Source organism: Polypterus senegalus, unplaced genomic scaffold, assembly GCF_016835505.1.
Source record: "Polypterus senegalus isolate Bchr_013 unplaced genomic scaffold, ASM1683550v1 scaffold_4688, whole genome shotgun sequence".
Classification (NCBI taxonomy): domain Eukaryota; kingdom Metazoa; phylum Chordata; class Cladistia; order Polypteriformes; family Polypteridae; genus Polypterus; species Polypterus senegalus.
Genome location: NW_024378926.1, coordinates 24,079 through 44,223, shown reverse-complemented (window position 1 = coordinate 44,223; position 20,145 = coordinate 24,079). Strand labels below are relative to the sequence as shown.

At 40.6% G+C, this 20,145-nt stretch overlaps 1 gene segment (V, D, J or C); it reads left to right on the top strand.

Annotated features, from left to right (window-relative positions):
- Window positions 1-7,429: 7,429 nt before the first annotated feature.
- Window positions 7,430-8,238, top strand: LOC120519721. The segment is given in 2 exon segments: window positions 7,430-7,489; window positions 7,595-8,238. Coding segments are annotated over 2 exon segments (399 nt in total).
- The last annotated feature ends 11,907 nt before the right edge of the window (window positions 8,239-20,145 follow it).

Here is a 20,145-nt window from a genome sequence, read left to right as displayed (position 1 = left end):
CGAGTTTTGCCTCAGCAACACCGAAGCCGCATTCCGCTTGGCCTGTCGGTACCTATCAGCTGCCTCCAGAGACCCACAGGACAAAAGGGTCTATAGGACTCCTTCTTCAGCTTGACAGCATCCCTCACCACCGTGTCCACCAACGAAGTTCGGGATTGCCGCCACGACAGGCACTGACCACCCACGGCCACAGTTCCGTCAGCCTCCTTAACAATAGAGGCACGGAACATGGCCCATTCAGACTCAATGTCCCCACCTCCCTCGGGACAAGTTGAAGTTCTGCCGGAGGTGGGAGTTGAAGCTACTTCTGACAGGGGACTCTGCCAGCCGTTCGCAGCAGACCCTCACAACACTTTGGGCCTACCAGGTCTGACCGCATCTTCTCCCACCATCGAAGCCAACTCACCACCAGGTGGTGATCAGTTGACAGCTCCGCCTCTCTCACCCGAAAGTGTCCAAGACATATGATTGCAAGTCCGGCGACACAACCACAAAATCGATCATCGAACCTGAGGCCTAGGGTGTCCTGGTGCCAAGTGCACATATGAACACCCCTATGCTTGAACATGGTGTTTGTTATGGACAATCTGTGACAAGCACAGAAGTCCAATAACAAAACACCACTCGGGTTCAGATCAGGGTGCCATTCCTCCCAATCACGCCATTCCAGGTCTCACTGTCATTGCCCACATGAGCATTGAAGTCTCCCAGCATTACAAGGGAGTCCCCAGAAGGTATGCCCTCTAGCACCCCTCCAGAGACTCCAAAAGGGTGGATACTCCAAACTGCTGTTCGCATATGCACAAACAACAGTCAGGACCTGTTCCCCACCCGAAGGTGGAGGGAAGCTACCCTCTCCCCGGGTAAACCCCAATGCACAGGCTCCGAGTCGGGGCAATAAGTATGCCCACACCTGCTGAGTGGTAGAGAGTCCAGCCCCTCTCAAGGAGATTGGTTCCAGAGTCCAAGCTGTGCATTGAGGTCAACCCGACTATATCTAGCCGGAACCTCTCGACCTCATGCACTAGCTCAGGCTTCTTCACCTTCAGAGAGGTAATATTCCACGTCCCAAGAGCCAGCTTCTGTAGCCGAGGATTAGACCGCTAAGGTCCCTCGCCACCACCCAACTCACACTGCACCCGACCTCCTTGGCCCCTCCCATAGGTGGTGAGCCCATGAGAAAGTTGTTGAGCCCATGAGAATTGTATTGGCTACTTGAACACCAAAATGTAGCTCCTCTTACAAATACTGCACTAATGCTCCTGAAGGGATGTGATCTGTGGATCTTGACAATTTACCACTAGAGTTACACATAATTTGATAAACATATACATATTTTTACAGAACGACACGATTTTTATTGTTTTTCTTAAAAGGTATATTTAATGTGATTTGTTTGTGGATAAAGAAACAAGAATGTGTTGCATAAATGTTGGTACTTTTTAAAACTGAACATATACTTATAATTTTCATAGCTTGTTTGATTTATGAATAAATAAAGGATAATATAACACAATTTGCTGTGTTTCAGATGTCAAAAGCATGTTGCACTGTTTTTGGTACAAGTAGTCAAAATGTAAATTTTAAGTATCAATATCTTCTTTTTTTCAGATGTTCCTGCTCTGGAAATAGTGGTGCATTCATCTTTGGTGATTTAAAACAAGTTAGAAAATACCCACATAGCGTAACATTCAGGTCCATTTGGGGGTTACTTAACTGGTTTGAAAGTTGGAGCAGTCAGATTTTTTAATTACTTCATTAAAAAGTCAATTATCAGATATTCATTGTATATTTTGTAACAATGAGTTGTATTCAAAAATTGTAATAATAATAGAATGCAATTACATGTGTTAGAGGATTAACAAGTACCCAGCAAACTAACAAGTAAATAGGAAAGAGACAAAAATCTCAGTTGAAGTCTCATGGGAAAATTATTGACTGCTTCAGAACTTGGTAAGGAGCAGAGTTTGAAGCTTTGGCTAAAAGTAATCCTCTTTTCTTTTGGCTGGTCCCATTAGGGATTGCCACAGCGGATCATCTTCTTCCATATCTTTCTGTCCTCTACATCTTGTTCTGTCACACCCATCACCAGTATGTCCTCTCTCACCTCATCCATACACCTCCTCTTAGGCCTTTCTCTTTCCTCTTACCTGGCAGCTCCATTCTTAACATCCTTTTCCCAATATACTCAGCATCTCTCCTCTGCACATGACCAAACCAGCGCAATCTCGCCTCTGACTTTGTCTCCCAACCGTCCCAACTTGAGCTGACCCTCTAATGCACTCATTGCTAATCCAATCCATCCTTGTCACACCCAGTGCAAATCTTAGCATATTTAACTCTGCTACCTCCAGCTCTGTCTCCTGCTTTCTGGTTAGTTCCACCATCTCCAACCTTTATAACATAGCTGGTTTCATGCTCTTTCTTGGCATAAAACCATACTGCTGCTTACTAATCATCATCTCACTTCTTAACTGAGCTTCCACTGCTCTTTCCCATAACTTCATGCTGTGGCTGATCAATTTTATCCCCTTGTAGTTACTACAGTCCTGCACATCCCCCTTATTCTTAAATATCGGCACCAGTACACTTCTTCTCCAGTCCTCAGGCATCCTTTCACTTTCCAAGATTCCATTAAACAATCTGGTTAAAACTCCACTGCCATCTCTCCTAAACACCTACATGCATCCACAGGTATGTAATCTGGACCAACCGCCTTTCCATTTCTCATCCTCTTCATAGCTGTCCTTACTTCTCCTTGCTAATCTGTTGCACTTCCTGATTCACTATCTCCACATCATCCAACCTTCTCTCTCTCTCATTCTCTTCATTCATCAACTTCTCAAAGTACTCTTTCCATCAGCTCAACACACTGTCCTCATTTGTGAGTTTATTTCCATCTTTATCCTTTATCACCCTAACCTGCTGAACATCTTTCCTAGCTCTGTCTCTCTGTCTAGCCAATCAGTATAGGTCCTTTTCTCCCTCCTTAGTGTCCAACCTTTGATATAACTCATAATTTGCCTTTTCTTTAGCCTTCACTACCCCTCTCTTCAGCTTGCACTTCATCGTCTTGTACTCTTGTCTACATTCTGCATCTCTCTGACTATCCCACTTCTTCTTTGCCATCCTCTTCCTTTGTATACTCTCCTATACTTCCCCATTCCACCATCAGATTTCCTTTTCCTCCTTCCTCTGTCCAGATCTCATGCCAAGCACCCTTCTTGCTGTCACCCTTACTACATCTGCTGTAGTTGGCCAACAGTCTGGTAATTCTTCACTGCCATCCAGTGCCTGTCTCACCTCCACCCTAAACAAAACCTTGCAGTCTTCCTTTTTCAACTTCTGGCCTCACTGTCTTCCTCTTCTTGATCTCCAATGTCATCCTACAGACCACCATCCTATGCTGCTTAACTACACTTCCCCCCCAAACTTTGCAGTCTTCGGTCTCCTTCAGATTGACTCTTCTGTTGGATGTAAACCACCTGTGTGCATCTTCCTCCACTCTTGTACATCACCCTATGTTCCTCCCTCTTCTTAAAATATGCACTCACCACAGCCATGTCCAGCCTTTTGGCAAAATCCACTATCCTCTGACTTTCTTCATTCCTCTCCTTGACACCATACCTGCCCATCACCTCCTCATCTCCTCTGTTCCCTTCACCAACATGTCCATTGAAATCCACTCCAATCACCACTTTCTGTCCCTTGGGTACACTGCTCATCACTTCATCCAACTCACTCCAAAAATCTTCTTTCTCATCCATCACACACTCAACTTGCGCAGCATATGCACTAACAACATTTATCATCACACCTCCAATTTCCATATTCATAATCATTACTCTGTCTGACGCCCTTTTCACCTCCAAACTAGTCTTGACATACTGTTCCTTCAGAATAACCCCTACCCCATTTCTCCTCCCATCTACACTAATATAGAACAATTTGAATCCACCTCTGATCCACCTGGCCTTACTCCCCTTCCATTTAGTCTCTTGCATGCACAATATATCAACCTTCCTTCTCTCCATCATATCTGCTAACTCTTTCCCCTTACCAGTCATTCTGCCAACATTCAAAGTTCCTACTCTCAGTTCCACTCTATTTACTTTCCTCCTCTTCTCCTGCCTCCAGACACATCTTCGCCCTCTTCTTCTTCTTCGACAAACAATAGCTCAATTTCCGCCAGCACCCTGTTGGCTAAAAGTTCTGGCGGCGGTCATTGTTAACCCGGGGTTCAACCGATCCGGTATGGAAATTTGTATTGTTGGCCACATATAATTAATAATATATTTTATTATAAATATTATAAATGTATATATAATAGCGTTGCAGAAATGCAAAAAGATTGCAATGTGCAGATAATACACTGTTAGAGGTTGTTTTTAGTGTAACGTAAATACAGAGTACATTTTGTTCACTCTGTTCTTGCTGAATGATGCTTATACTCTATAATTCCTTTCCTCTTACTGTATATTCATTTCGCAGTTAACATACCTCAAGCAGTTGGATACGTTTTGCTCACAGGAGTGGCTATCAGATTTGATCCTCAGAGGAATTTTAAAGAGTCTTAAGAAGAGGAATAGTAGCCCATAAACAATGACAGAACTTTCCCTGATCGACTGGTGTTGCCATGCAAGTAGTACCCTGACCCACCTCTTAGGTTACAGTGGATTTTCAGAGCACCTCCCAACAAGGTAAAATGATTTTCAAAAAGGTATTAACTTACAGAAGGGGTCCTGACTCTCCAAAGAGTGATGACCGTGTACAAGATTATGAGGCCGTAATAGCTTTTGGGACATGGAGTTGCATACTACTTTAGTAGCTTATCCTGTCTTTTGAGGACCCACTTTGATTACATGGGTAAAACAGTACATGTCGGAGTGCTAGGAGATGGCACCATGTTTTAGGGGGACCATCTGTCTTCAGTATGGTATGTCTCACATGATTGATCAAATCACTACAAATAGAAAAATAAAACAAAACTCACTGACAAGGTGGCAAGATTTGAAGAATAAGAAGGTTATTTGTTCATGGAAATAAAATAAAATAATTGTAATGGACATTCATACCACTAAATGAAAATGTCAAAGTTTAACTTAGTTTATGCAAGTTAGTCAATTTTTTTTATTCAGATTTGGTTTTACTTCTGCTTATACTGTAGGTCACATTCTGCTAAATATAAAAACACAGGATTGTAGTAAGGCAGATGTTTTGGAAGTATCTGGCCAGTGTTACTGTATTGCATTGTCTCAGGATCTATGCTCAATTCCTGGCTTCACCACTTTCTGTGAAACACATGTACATTCACTATGTGTGGGATGTCTCATTCTATCAGATTCTAAATACACACACATTAGGTTCACTGGACATTCTAAACTGATCCCACGTTGGTGAGTCAATTAAACTTTATTTCAATAGTGACTTTTTAAGAGCTCACTAGCACAAAGGGCCAATTTGTGAGTCCTGTAAGACATTTGTTGGTGGAGTTCAATTCAGTCAGTCATCAGTCATTTTCCAACCTGCTATATTCTAACACAGGGTCACGGGGGTCTGCTGGGGCCAATCCCAGCCAGCACAGGGTGCAAGGTCACCACTGCTCGCTGGTAAATTTTTAACTTTTTTACGATTAACTTACAATCTAATGGACTAAGCAACTGTTTTCATTTTGGGCAGATTTATTCGTTGAGTTTTATTTTTCAGTCATTTAAAGCTAGACTGGTTTCTAGCTCGACTGGTGATTTGGCTGTGTATGGACAATTTTTCAGCCTATTCCCGCTTTGAAATGTACCTGGCTTTGTTCTCTGGACATCTGAGTTGTCGGCATCTTCGCTTAAAGAGCAAACTAACAGTGGTGTCCTGTCAGATATTTTTTTTGCTATATCTCAATTCGGAAAAACAAAGATGTAGATCACAACTAAGACTGTGACTCATGATTTAATCACTATAGTTGGATATTTTATAACAATAGTACTCTTATTTTGTAAAAAAAAAAATAAATGTACTATTCAATTATTCACAAAGAACTGAGCCATCCTAATAAAGCTGAACAAATTATGAGAACTCCACAGAAATAACTTCTACTAAAGCAAATAGATTATATTTTAATTAATCAAATTATTTGTTCGAGGTTGCACTGTGGATAGTGCTTATGGTGCTGTGTCAGGTTTCCATCTTCTTGTCTCCTCTGGAGACTCGTGCAGGTTAGGTTGATAGGCAGTGCTAAACTAGTCTGTGTGGGTATGTAGGGGAATGTTTTCTGCCACAGACCAGTGTACCATCCTGGATAGGTTCCTGCCTTGTGCTGTCAGTATGAGCTATAATTCTATATAATCCTAAAATAGAAAGCATATTCAAAAAGCAGACATATAGTGGTCAGTGATCAGTGTTACTCATATTGTAAAGTCCAGTGAATGTATCAAAAATGTGTATGGAGCCCTGTGTTGTCTTCCCTGGTTCTGCTTGCTCCATTGGCATACTTTCTATTTAGTTCGTTCAGTCACTTAAAGTATTTCATCTATTCTTGTCTAGTTTACCATCAGCATATTTTTCATATGAAGAACACACAACACATAGTGATTATATGAAATGGAATATGAAGGTGATATGAACTTTCACAATTTTACAGTATTTCCAAAAATACCAAAAACAACAACAACAACATTTATATATATAGCATTTTCATACAAAAAAATGTAGCTCAAAGTGCTTTACAAAATGAAGAATACAAAAATAGAACACACAATAAAAAATAAAAATAAGTCAACATTAATTAACATAGAATAAGTAAGGTCCGATGGCCAGGGTGGACAGAAAAAAAAAAAAAAAAAACAGATGGCTGGAGAGAAAAAAAATAAAATCTGTAGGGATTCCAGACCAACAGACCAGTCCCCACTGGGTAATCTACCTAACATAAATGAAACAGTCCTCTTTGTATTTGCCAAAAAGTATTTACTGTCCAAAAATTGACAAAAAAGAGAGGCTGAGCAATCCATCCATTTTGAATATTTCTCCTTATCCTGACTCTTCCTGCAGCTTGTTACATAGATGTTGAAAATAAATAAAGACATGTGAATTGTATACATTTAAAAGTTTGGGAGATTTGCTGTTTTTGAGTTAAAACATACAAAGTATGTTAAATATTTACGTCCTTCATTATGTTTCATTTCTCTCTGGTATCTGAGCAATGAAGGAAATTAATGTTTATAAACACTTTAACCATTCACAAGAAAAAAATATTTGTTTATATAAGATTAATATTGAAAAAGCTATTACAAAAGGGAATTATCTTTTCTCCTGTTATATGAATTCTCAGTTCTTAAATATTCCCTTCATATGTCATGCATACATTATGCAAATAAAGTGATTTTGTTTTGTCATATAAACTGTCAGGTCACTCCTACTGTATCTTTAGGGTTTTCTTTCTCACACTCAATAACGGTTATGGAGACTCTGTATATTTCAGTGTTTATGGCCATTTTATCATGTAAGTCATGATTCCTTTATATTTTTGCTTTGCTCTTTATTTTTTTAATACCCTGTGCTCTGGCTTTAGATCACACATTTTTCCATTTCTCTTTTGTTTTTTTAGGTGTCCAGTCAGATATTGTCTTGATGCAAAAAAGTAGTGAAGTCAAAAATCCTGGAGAGGCTCTGCAACTGACCTGCCAAGGTTCAGGACAGGATAGTGATGTGTATACCGTCACTGGTTATGGCTTGAAGTGGATTAGACAAGAGCCAGGAAAAGGACTTGAATGGCTGGCTTACATTGACCCTGGCAGCAGCACTATAGAGTACGCCAGCAGAATTAAAGGAAGGTTTACAATCTCCAGAGACAACTCTAAACAGGTTGGGTATATGGACATGAGCAGCCTCAAAATTGAAGACACTGCCAAATATTATTGTGTTACAAGCACAGTGAAGAACTTCTTGTTATTGCTTATATAAAATCCTGAATAAAAGCCTTTTAGCAAATGTTAGAAACAATTTCCTTCCTATCCTTCTCACAACTTGCCTATAAAGTGTTTTATTTTTATTTTTAGTGTTGTGCTACAGTTATAAAATGTAATTAAAATACTTTTTCACCCAAAATACACATTAAAATTCTGTCATGCATGATATCTTCAAGGGAAACAAAGAGGGCAAGTTGAATGTTTTGTCAGACTATTGTTCATATGAAAGATGAAAGCTCCTCAGTAGCTAAGCCTGCATTTCCCTTCATAACCACAAAGCCACAAGGAATCCTAAGGTAGTAAAGAATAACATGTCAGATGCAAACTTCATGCCATGAAAGCAAAATCTGTTTTTTTTTTGTTTTTTGAAACATTACAAATTTGACAAACAAGTGGAAACCATTCAGTCCATCAAGCCTGTTTGTTTATCTAATAGCTAAGCCGTTCCCATATCTCATCCAGATTCTTCTTAATGGTTGTCAAGGTTTCTTCTTCAACATCATGTCTCGCTAGTTTGTTCTAAAGTCCCACGACTCTTTGCATGCGTAAAGAAGTACTTACTAGCTTCTGTTTTAAATGCACTTCTTCTTACTTTCCACTGATGTCCTTGAGTACGTGATTCACCCTTAAGGAGAAAAAAATTTTGCTGGATCTACTTTATCAATGTCTTTGAGGATTTTAAATACCTGAATTAAGTCTCCACGCAGTTTTCTCTGCTCGAGAATAAAACGGTTTAATTCTCCGAGTCTGTCACAGTAGGACATGTCCTTAGTTCCGGGGATGCACTTGGTTGCTCTCCTCTCCACTGCTGCTGCTATGTCTTTCTTGTAGTGTGGTGACCAGAACTGCACACAATACTCCAGTTGAGGTCTTACTAGTGCATTATATAGTTTAAGCGCATACTGTCCCTTGACTTAAATTCAACAGTTTTTATGATAAAACCTACCATTTTATTTGCCTTATTAATTGCTTCTGTGCATTACTTACGCAATGAAAATATTGCGTCAACATAAACCCCTAAATCCTTTCCAGAGGTTGCTTCCTGTATGACAATATCTCCCATCTTGTATTTAAAAATGATGGAACAGACAGAGAGGACGCAGGCGTTGTTTGTTCGCCGCTTCTCTGCCTCTGATTTAGTGGTGTTTGTTGGTATTACTGAGTTAGTGTTTGTCTTAAAATTGCTTTAAATCCGCGGCTGTGTTTCGGTGTTCGACAGGCTGGTTAACCTTACTACCTTGCCACACAAACGGTTTGGGCCAAGACGGCAAATATCAGCTGGATAGCCACTGCTGGAGCTGTGAAATGACGTCTGGGAGCATTTTAAAATACTCTATCTCTCAGCTGCTGAGCTTCAATCGGTGGCTACCTCCGCCTTGTCTTCGAACCATTGAAAAGCTCGGACTTCTACGTCGGCCTCGCTACATCCATAGAAGTTCCCGCAGAAAGTTTTTCTACCGCCAGCGTGATGCCGCTTCGATTCCCTCCGTCTGGTCGTCGGCTGTACATCGCGCACCAGCGGGACGTCATCTGAGCACTGGCGCATCTGGACTATGTAGCAGCTACCCGCCCTTCCTTCCTCTGAGAGCCTCTAGTGCTGGGCGAAATGGAAATCACGGAGTGGATTACAGTGTCTTGAGGAGTTTAAAGAGACTCGCATCTAAAGAACTGCCCTCCGCTACAATGGAACTATTTAATACTCAATCTCTCACTAATAAATCCCTCCTTATTTGTGATCATATTCTGGACAAAAAGCTGGATTTTATGTGCCTGGTTGAAACTTGGCACAAACCTGATGATTATTCAGTGCTTAATGAAGCCTGTCCCCAGGGATATTGTTACCTGGAGAAAGCCCGTGGCTCTGGGCGGGGAGGAGGTTTGGCTGTTATCCATCGAGCTGATCTGCAACTTTCTCCTCTTCCACTACCTGATTTTTCCTCCATGGAATGCTTAGCCTTTAAATGCAAACCCCCCCTTTCAATGACAGTGCTGCTTATATATCGCCCTCCCAAATCACACTCCTCATTTCTTCCGGAAATTCAAGATTTGCTTACATCACTTTGTTCATTGTCAGCTAACATTGTCATTGTTGGTGATGTTAATATTCATGTGGACAATCCTTCTTGCCATCTCTCAACAGAATTTCTGAATGTGCTCGATTGTTTAGGTCTTCAGCAGCATGTAAAGGCCCCAACACACACCAGGGGGCACACGCTAGATCTTGTCATCACTGACTCAGCTCTTTTGAAAAGCTTAGAAGTCTATGATCTGGGTGTGTCTGACCACAAGGTGGTCTCTATGGCCTTCACATTTTTACTGCCTGTCACAAGACCTAAACGCCAAATATCTTTCCGGAATTGGAAACAAATTGACTTAACCTCTATGGCTGCAGACCTCAAACAAATTCCCTGTCCAACGGTTACAATGGTGGATGAGCTAGTTGATCATTATAATACATCATTGAGCAGTGTGTTTGACCTCCATGCCCCTATCAGGACACGTGAAGTTATGTTTGTACGCTCTGCTCCCTGGTATACACCAGAGCTACGCCAAATCAAGAGGGCAGGACGTGCTTTGGAGCGCAACTATAGGAAGACTGGACTCACTGTCCATAAGCTTGCATTTCGTGACCATCAAAAGGCCTATTCCAAGTCCCTAAAAGATGTGAAAGGCCAATTTTATTCAAATCAGATAAATAAAAATATAGGAAACTCAAAGCAGTTGTTTGCTACAATGAATCAACTTATGGAACCACAGCAGCCATCTTTCTCAACGCCAGTTACTAAGGAGCATTGTAACAGTTTTATTGACTTCTTTAGATCAAAAATCTATAACATTCGCTCCTTAATGCCTGGACCACATGTTCCGCCTATGCCTGCTTCAAATCCATCAGCTGGGAATGTGTCATCTTTCACACATTTCACGGAGGTTTCCAGCAGCTACATTGGTGGAATTGTGCAAGGAATGAAACCATCATCCTGCACATTGGATCCTATTCCGACAGTTCTGCTTAAGTCATTTATCCCCATTGTCAGTCCAACTATTACAAAGTTAGCCAATCTCTCGCTACAAACAGGCCATATGCCACCATCTCTCAAAGCAGCTGTCATTCGCCCACTGCTGAAGAAGTCCTCATTAGATCCTGAGGTTCTTGCAAACTACAGGCCCATCTCAAACCTGACGTTTTTGTCAAAGATTATAGAAAAGACAGTTGCCCTTCAACTCCAGAGTCATCTTACATGTAATAACCTGTTTGAAAAGTTCAAGTCAGGCTTTCGTTCAACCCACAGCACGGAAACAGCACTGCTCAGGGTGACAAATGATTTACTGATGGCAGCTGATGCAGGCTCACCATCCCTGCTTATTCTTCTGGACTTGTCAGCGGCCTTCGATACAGTTGATCATTCCATCCTCCTGGATTGTCTTCATCACACAGCTGGACTCTCGGAACTGCAAACTACGGTGGTTCCAGTCCTACCTGTCTGGCAGGACTGAACAGGTCTCGTTGGGAGATTGCTCCTCCAGATTGTCAACTGTTTTATGTGGGGTCCCGCAGGGGTCAGTTCTTGGTCCTATTCTTTTCACTATTTATATGTTACCTCTTGGGCATGTCATTGCCAAACACAGACTGTCTTTTCATTGTTATGCCGACGACACGCAGCTTTACATTAAAACTGCCCCAAACCCTTCAGAGGCCATATTACATCTTACTACATGCCTGGAGGAGATAAAGGCTTGGATGAACACCAATTTTCTACAGCTGAATAGCAATAAAACTGAGGGACTCCTTGTTGGCACCCCCCACCAGATTCGTTCTTTTCCAATACTCCAGTTCACTTTTGACAGCCAGGTCATTACTCTTTCTTCTGCAGTCACTAATCTGGGGGTTCGGTTTGATCCACAGTTGACCTTCAGTGACCATATAAAACATGTGTGTAAGGCATCATTTTACCATTTACTTAAAAATTTCCAAACTTCGCCCCCTATTAACCATCCCAGATGCAGAGAAACTTGTCCATGCCTTTATCTCCTCAAGGCTGGACTACTGCAATGGACTTTTTGCGGGAATTCATACCAAGGACATACAAAAGCTTCAATATATCCAAAATAGTGCTGCAAGAATCCTACTAAGAGTAAGGAAATTTGAACATATTACTCCCATCCTCAAATCACTTCATTGGCTCCCTGTTTCCTTCCGGATTGAGTACAAAATTCTTCTATTGACCCACAGATGTATCTACGGCCAGGCACCTTCTTACCTTCAGGATTTGATTCACTTAAAAACTTCCAATCGGATCCTCAGATCATCTGGCAGCATGCAGCTTCATACTCCCCTTACTAAGCTCTGACTATGGGGGTCGAGCTTTTTGCTCTGCTGCACCACAGCTCTGGAATCAGCTCCCAGTTGAACTGAGAACTACACAAAACCTGGACACTTTTAAAGCAAATTTGAAGACTTTTTTATTTAGGAAAGCATATAATTGCTGTGATTGTTGATTTAATCTAGTCTTTTAAACTTTAAAATTTTGTGGTTATTGCTTTTGTTGTAGCACTTTGAGATCTTATCAATGAAAAGTGCGTTACAAATAAAATCTATTATTATTATTATTATTATGTTTCTTTTAGCCCATGTGTAGCACTTTGCACTATTGTACAATAAACTGAATTTTCCAGGTGTTGGCCCAGTTCTGACGCTTGTCCAGGTCATTTTGAAACCTTTTTGCTGCTTCCTCAGTGTCTGCCATTGCTTCAATTTCAGTGTCATCTGCGAATTTAACATTTTACTAACTATGCCAGAATCAATGTAATTAATATTAATCAGAAAAAATCCTGGGATGCGCTTAGTTGCCGTAAAGGAACCCCCGTAGCATTTCTTGACACACTTCAGCTGAATAATTTATTGTTTGAAAGTCCACAGTGTTAGTGTGTCAGAGAGAGACCATGCAGCATTGCTTATAGAGGCACTCAGTTTTGGTTAACTTCTGTCCTTCACTAGGACATCCAGGGGTACTGAGTGTGTTCTATGACTGAGCCTGCGCTTTAATGACTTTGTGGATTCTGAGGGCTTCTCTTGAAGTGATGTTACCAGTCCTGCACACCACAGTGTAGGAAATCACACTGGCCATCACACAGTTACAGAAGATGAAGAGGATTTGAATACCCAAATTAAAGCAATGCGGTCTCCTAAGGAAGAAGAGTCTGCTCTGTCCTTTCTTGTCGAGTTCCTCTGTGTTTTGAATCCAATCCTACCTGACATTAATGTGGAACCGCAACTAACTGTAGGAATGGACCACCTCTACATCCACTCCTTAAATAATGATGGACATAGAGGCACTTTGGTGCAGTGAAAGTCAATAACAACCAGTTCCTTGGTTTTGCTGATGTTAAGATGAAGACCTCTTCTCTTTGCACCAATATCAAAGTGAGGAGAAAATATAATATATATATATATAAAATAAATTGGTTTAAATTGTGAAGATGTAATTGGTGGATAACCCAAATGGAATTTTGAAAGCAAACAGGTTGATATATTTATATTTAGTCCTAAACTTCACACTGACTTACAAGAATATCTTGGCCAACCGTTCTGAAAGAGAGTTTTTTTTTTTTTGTTTTTTTTTAAATAGTGCAGTGTTAGTACTGCTGCCTCGCAGTTAGGAGACCTGGGTTCGCTTCCCGGGTCCTTCCTGCATGGAGTTTGCATGTTCTCCCCGTGTCTGCATGGGTTTCCTCCCGCAGTCCAAAGACATGCAGGTTAGGTGCACTGGTGGTCCTAAATGACCCTAGTGTGTGCTTGGTGTGTGTGTGTGTGCCCTGCGGTGGGCTGGCACCCTGCCTGGGATTTGTTCCTGCCTTGTGCCCTGTGCTGGCTGGGATTGGCTCCAGCAGACCCCCTTGACCCTGTGTTAGTATATAGCGGGTTGGAAATTGACTGGCTGATTTCATTTTTATCTACTTCCTTCTCATTTTATACCCCCAGCAGTGTGACTAGATGGCAACTCACAACATCAGGGGCCTCATGTATAAACGGTGCGTACGCACAGAAATGTTGCGTAAGAACTTTTCCACACTCAAATCGCGATGTATAAAACCTACACTTGGTGTAAAGCCCCGCACTTTTCCACGGTACCTCATGCCTTGTCGTACGCAAGTTCTCTGCTCGGTTTTGCAGTCTGGCGGCACCCAGCGTCAAAGCAGTGCTACTGTTCCTGTGTGGTTACACCTTATTTTCCTGACGCGGCTTTATAAATACACTGAAACTAGCCGCATATTGTTTATTAGTGTAGTAACTTGTAACAATATAATGGTCCACAGAATGGTCAAACTAAATACCATAACTGCTTTAGCGTTGTTACTCTCCTCTTCTTCTTCTAGCTCCTCCCGTTAGGAGTTGCCACAGCTGATCATCTTTTTCCATATTTCTCTCACTGCACCACTCGGAGTATTTATATCACTGTATCTGAGTGTGAATCACAACAGCAGCTGATCGGAAAGGGAATTATCGATATACAGCTTTAAGGACACGCTGTCTCAGCCACTGCAAAACGTTTTAAAGCCTTTCCTGTACGGACCTCGCGGTTCAGAAACAGTTTCATCCCAAGAACTTTAAATGCACTCAATCAATTGCTCCTTGTAGAACGGTTTGTACTTATAAGTACAATCACCCCACTGTAAACTTGCACTACAGTTATAATATCGCACAACCTGCGAACATTGTAAAAAGCGTATTTACATATGATGACGATATCATTTGTAAGATGAAATGCAGCAAAATATGTTTTATTATATCATACAGATAAAACTTTAACTTCATTTAAATAATCTGTATTGTTAATAATTAAACATCTGAGGACACGGTGCCACAGCGCTAGCAAGTTCAGATATTGTTCCTGCCTCACGTTGTATATTTGCTGAGGCTGGCGCGACACTGGAAGGATAGATGGATAGAATAATTAAACACGTACTATGAATACATTTTAATGTTCCTTAAAAGTTAGTTGTAAGCTTACAGATGGCTTAACATCTATTAAAGAGCTGATTGTGTGGTGATTGGGTATTTGGGGAAAGAAAAGTAAGGACAGGAATTGAAGGTTAGTAAGTTTGAAAGAGACAGTACTGCTGCAATAAATTATTTCATCGAAAGTCGTGCATACAAAGCGCGTATTTACATATGATGACGATATCATTTTTAAGGTGAAATGCAGCAAAATATGTTTATTAAATTATACAGATAAAACTTTAACTTCATTTAAATAATCTATATTCTTCACTGGGAGTGTCGTTAAGGATAGAATAATTAAACATGTACTACGAAGATATTTCAATGTTCTTTAAACGTTTTGAAGAATGGCGCTAAGCTTACAGATGGCTTACCTTCTATTACAGAGCTGATTGTATGGCGGTCGGTTACTTGGGGAAAGAAAAGCACTGACTGCAGTGACGGCTACGCCAATATATATTGAATATAAAACAGAAAGATAAAATAACAACACAGCTAAAAATGCAGCGACAAATTTCGGCAAAAGTTAAATGCTTGTGTCATGAGCATGAGGCGGCTATGCACTGTCTGCAACGGATGTAGCCTTCCACCGTGCATAAGCTACCTTACTGACGGGTGGGCGAAGGAGCCACCGATTCTTCCTCTGCCCAGTGCCACCCACAAGCCTAGAGCCGCCCCTGAGTACTGCTGCAATAAATTATTTCATCGAAGTGAAACACATGTTTAATAACGTGCTTTAATTCCTATCATCATGAAAATGACATCACGTATACATCTCAGTATTTTAGTTATTCAGAGAATATGTAATGTAATTGATTCTGTGTCCAGTTGGAGGAAGAGAGCCATTTTAAAAAGCAAGTAGTGATTCACACACATAGGCACATAGAAGATCAAATACAAAACAAAACATTTAATGTGCTACTTTAATTACGATGTGATTTGAGAAACTGGTTAATTAAATGATTTTAAGATGAAGTTTATGATGTTCTACTTTAATGACAAAATAAACTACATGATTAAAGTGGAAATGTCGAGATTGAAGTTGACATTTCGTGCTTTTTCCTCAATGTGTGCCTTTTTTCTCTGTACCCTAATAAGCTTTCATATGACACTCAGACAGTGGGCTTACAACTCTTCTTTTCACGGCAACTTTGATATGTGACTTCTTTTTATTTCCGGCACTGTGCGATTTTGTGAATGTGAGCTTTCAAGTTTCTCCAACACGCTATGTCACTCGATCAACTTCATTTTGTTGATTATACCACGGTTTATTTGAACAAATAGTATGTTTTTCCTTTGCCTCCACTTGGTATTCGCTGAAATTCTTATATTTTCCCCGTGCTTTTCCCATTGTCTTTTCACAGAAGGCTGCGCTTAAGGGCGATTTATATTGATTTGCATATTCAAATAGGCGTAATTCTAAGAGGATTTGGGGCGTTACATAATGCGCGTGCACGAGCGTTAGTTTTCACGCTGATCGGGATTTATGTAGCAGAAGAACGCGGAAGTTGGAGTACGCACAGATTCCTGCATCTGGATTTTCTGTGCATAAGCACATTTCGGCTTTTGTGCTTACGCCATGTTGTAGTGCGAGTTCTACGCACGGCGTTATACATGAGGCCCCAGGACACTTTATTTGTTATAGCTGGAGCACAGGTGAGATACGAATATTGAAGATTAACTTGAAATCTTGTTTTTTGTTTGTTTTGTTTTTTACATTTTTATTTTATTTTCAAAAATTAGAATATTACAATGGCATACTGCCCAATCAAACATACAGTATAACAACATTACAGATAGAACGATTTCAAAATCTGGAGGAAAAAAGAAACAAATACAATCAAAAAACACAAAACAATATTCAACCTTAGTTTTAAAGTTCAGTGTTTTAAGAAGTCAAGTAGTAGTCACACTGCCTACCTGCTATCTGATTATTAGCTGCCCTACTTTAAAATATGGATGCATGATACAGTGATTTAAAACATTTTTTTTCTGCTTACATAATTATTTATCATAAAGATCATTAACTTTCTGTGTAGTGGTGCCTTTAACAACTACCTTATCTTTATTTGTGGAAAAACAATTTTAACACAAAATTGCACATTTTCATCAGTTGTCACCTGTTGCATTAACTAAAACAGCTTGCAACAACTTCAGCCAACAACCCCTGAAAAGATGTCAGCCTGAATCTTAAATCTTTCTCACTAGATGTTACAGAGTAGTGGCTTTGGTGAACTTCCAGTTTCTCACTAGCTTTTACTGTAGCACATTACTACGTGTACTGAAATGCCATCCTGATTTATAATCCTTGCAGTCATAAGGATTCAGGGCCAAACTGGAATCAAGGAAGGAGCCCATCTTACATAGGATGCCAGCCCACTGCATGTGAATTTTACACACCTATTTTCTCTCACACATGGGAGGAAAGTTTACACAGTAATTACTAATAGGTCTGTAAGACCATTATTGTCGTGTGTGCAGAGTACAATGCATGCCATCATACAATATGTCACCAGTCTCCAGTGCTTTGATTAGTGAGTGTAACAATGTTACTTAAGTCTACCTTACCTAGAAAAATCTCAGAACACATTTGTTATGCAATCCTTTTACAAGAGAGCCAGTCAAAGTACCTGATGTCGCTCAGGTATGATTGTTAAACAGTGTGTTCATCAAACTGGTGTGTACATAGTACCAAATCCTAATTCCCAGTAAGGCGGATGAAGCAGACCAGAGTTATAGTAGAATGAGTTCATTAACTGCCAAACGTTAAAGAAGGATTAATTGCAACGGCCTTGTAAAGCTAAACATTTACTGGCAGATGTGTGTGGATTCTGAAACACAACAAATACAATAACATTAAACAACTGTCACAAAATAAATGCCTACAGAATACTACAAACAGGTAATACCCAAAAACAGCAGTAGATGATGGCAGAAATTAACAGAGTGCTATGGCATGCCTTCGTTGGCAAAGACACTGAAAAGAAGTTACTAAATGCATTAAAACTGTACAGTCATGGAGTGTTCACAGTCATTACTACTCAAACAGCGATTACCATCTTTTTTCTAGAAGTACATATATATGAATAAAGAAACAACATTTCTTAATGTATTTTACACAGTTTTACACATTAAACTGAACACACTTCAACATAAAAATTTGCCTGAACATGTTAGTAAAACTTTGTTAGAGCTTTAAACATTACTCACAGAATTCAAAAATGTGTTATATTTCTAATGGAGCTAACAACAAAACATCAACTTACTTCAAAATAGACGCACACAAGGTTAACAAGTAAACAAATGAGAACATGCAGGCTCTGGGAAGTACAGCGTTTCAGCATATCATTCAGCATATCTATATACTGTATATAATTCACTAAGGGCACGCAAGACAGAGAGCCACACCAGCCAACTCACAGAGCACCGCTCGCCAACTCTAATAGAGCCCCGCCCGCCAACTGTAAGACCATGGGATACTATGGAATACGCGACAGGGCTAGGCCGCTCACTCACAGAGCCCCCCCCAACTCTAAGACCATGGGATACGCATGACAGAGCCCGCCTACTGTAGCCCTCCTCCCATGTCCACTGTCGCTCTTGAAGCATGTGCACTGCCTGCTCATGTACCCGTACACAACAACTTACCAAACATAGCCTCAGTCGCTTCATCAGTCCACATGCTCCTCTGAGCCACGTTAACTTTTCATTGTTCTTTTCGGTTCCGGGTGCTTTTCTATATATATATAATCGACCAAGTCGCCCAACCATGGGATACGCATGACAGAGCCCTAACCGCCCACTCTAACCCTCCTCCCGTGTCATGGGGAACGCATGACAGAGCCCCGACCACCCACTCTAACCCTCCTCCCATGTCATGGGGTACGCACAACAGAGCTCCGTCCCCCATTCACTAAGGGCACGCAAGACGCACGCAAGACAGAGAGTCATGCCCGCCAACTCACAGAGCCCCGTCCGCCAACTGTAAGACCATGGGATACGCACGACAGGGCCAGGCCCCCCAACTTCTCTGATGGCCAATGAAGAGCATTGCAAGAAGTACATACTGCAGTAGGTAGGCCAATGTTATTTTCTTGGATGGGAATGGCGGTATCTTCTTGAAAAGCAACGTAAAACTGAATGCGATGACTGTGCATGGGGTTTGCGAGTTGACACTGAAAGGAATTGGAATGAGTTTGTAAGTGATTCTTGAGAGCACGAGTTGTTTTGAAGCATTGCTGGCAATGTTCACATTGCATAATTTGTTCAGTGGAGTGTGATTTTAAATGTGCGTTGAAATATCCCTGCAGTCGGAACGTTTTCAAACAAATAGTGCATTGAAAGACCTGTGTGGAATGCGTTTGTTCAGTGGAGTGTGTGTTTAAATGTGCTTTGAGATATTTCTGGAGCGTGAAGGTTTTTGAGCAAATGTTGTATCCTCAAACCCTCCCCATTTACACAACTGTGTCTTTCAGGAAGTGTTCACACATCACTAAATAATTATGCAGTGTATGCTACGCCGCAGGTTGGCTAGTTATTATTATTATTATTATTATTATTATTCTTATTATTATTATTATTATTATTATTATATCAGGGACGAAAACTAACACATGCGCATGCTGACATATAACCAGTGTGCGTGATGACGTAACTGACAGCATGCTCAGACTTTTGTACAGTGATTGTATAATGGGCTAAGGCAAGAAAGCAAATATTTATGTGCTTTTTAGATGTTGACTCTTTTGTCTTTGCTCTATCAATTCATTGCCTATCATGAGTGTTGTTTGTTGTTTTTGTGTATGACTCTGTTCCATAATTGTGGTAACTCCTTTACAGGTTTGGGAACAATAACTTTTTGTTTTTCCTGGTTTACTGCAGTTTTATGAATATATATTTAATTCTACATTAATAACCTGGATTGCTTGTTGAATAATTGAATCCATAAATAGAAACCATCTATAGTAGAGGAGGCTGTAATGGGGATTGGGATTTACAGACAGCAGCAGTGGTGGTATTTGATAATGTCAAAGATGACTCAAAGTTAATTCATTCAACAATGACATAAAACTGCTGAATATCTCAACATTGTATTGGCATCAACACTTACCCTACTCTGCTAGCAACCTCCAGTTAATGTGTCTGGGTCCCTGCACTAAAAGTTGAGGAGATGCACTCTCCAAGCACCAT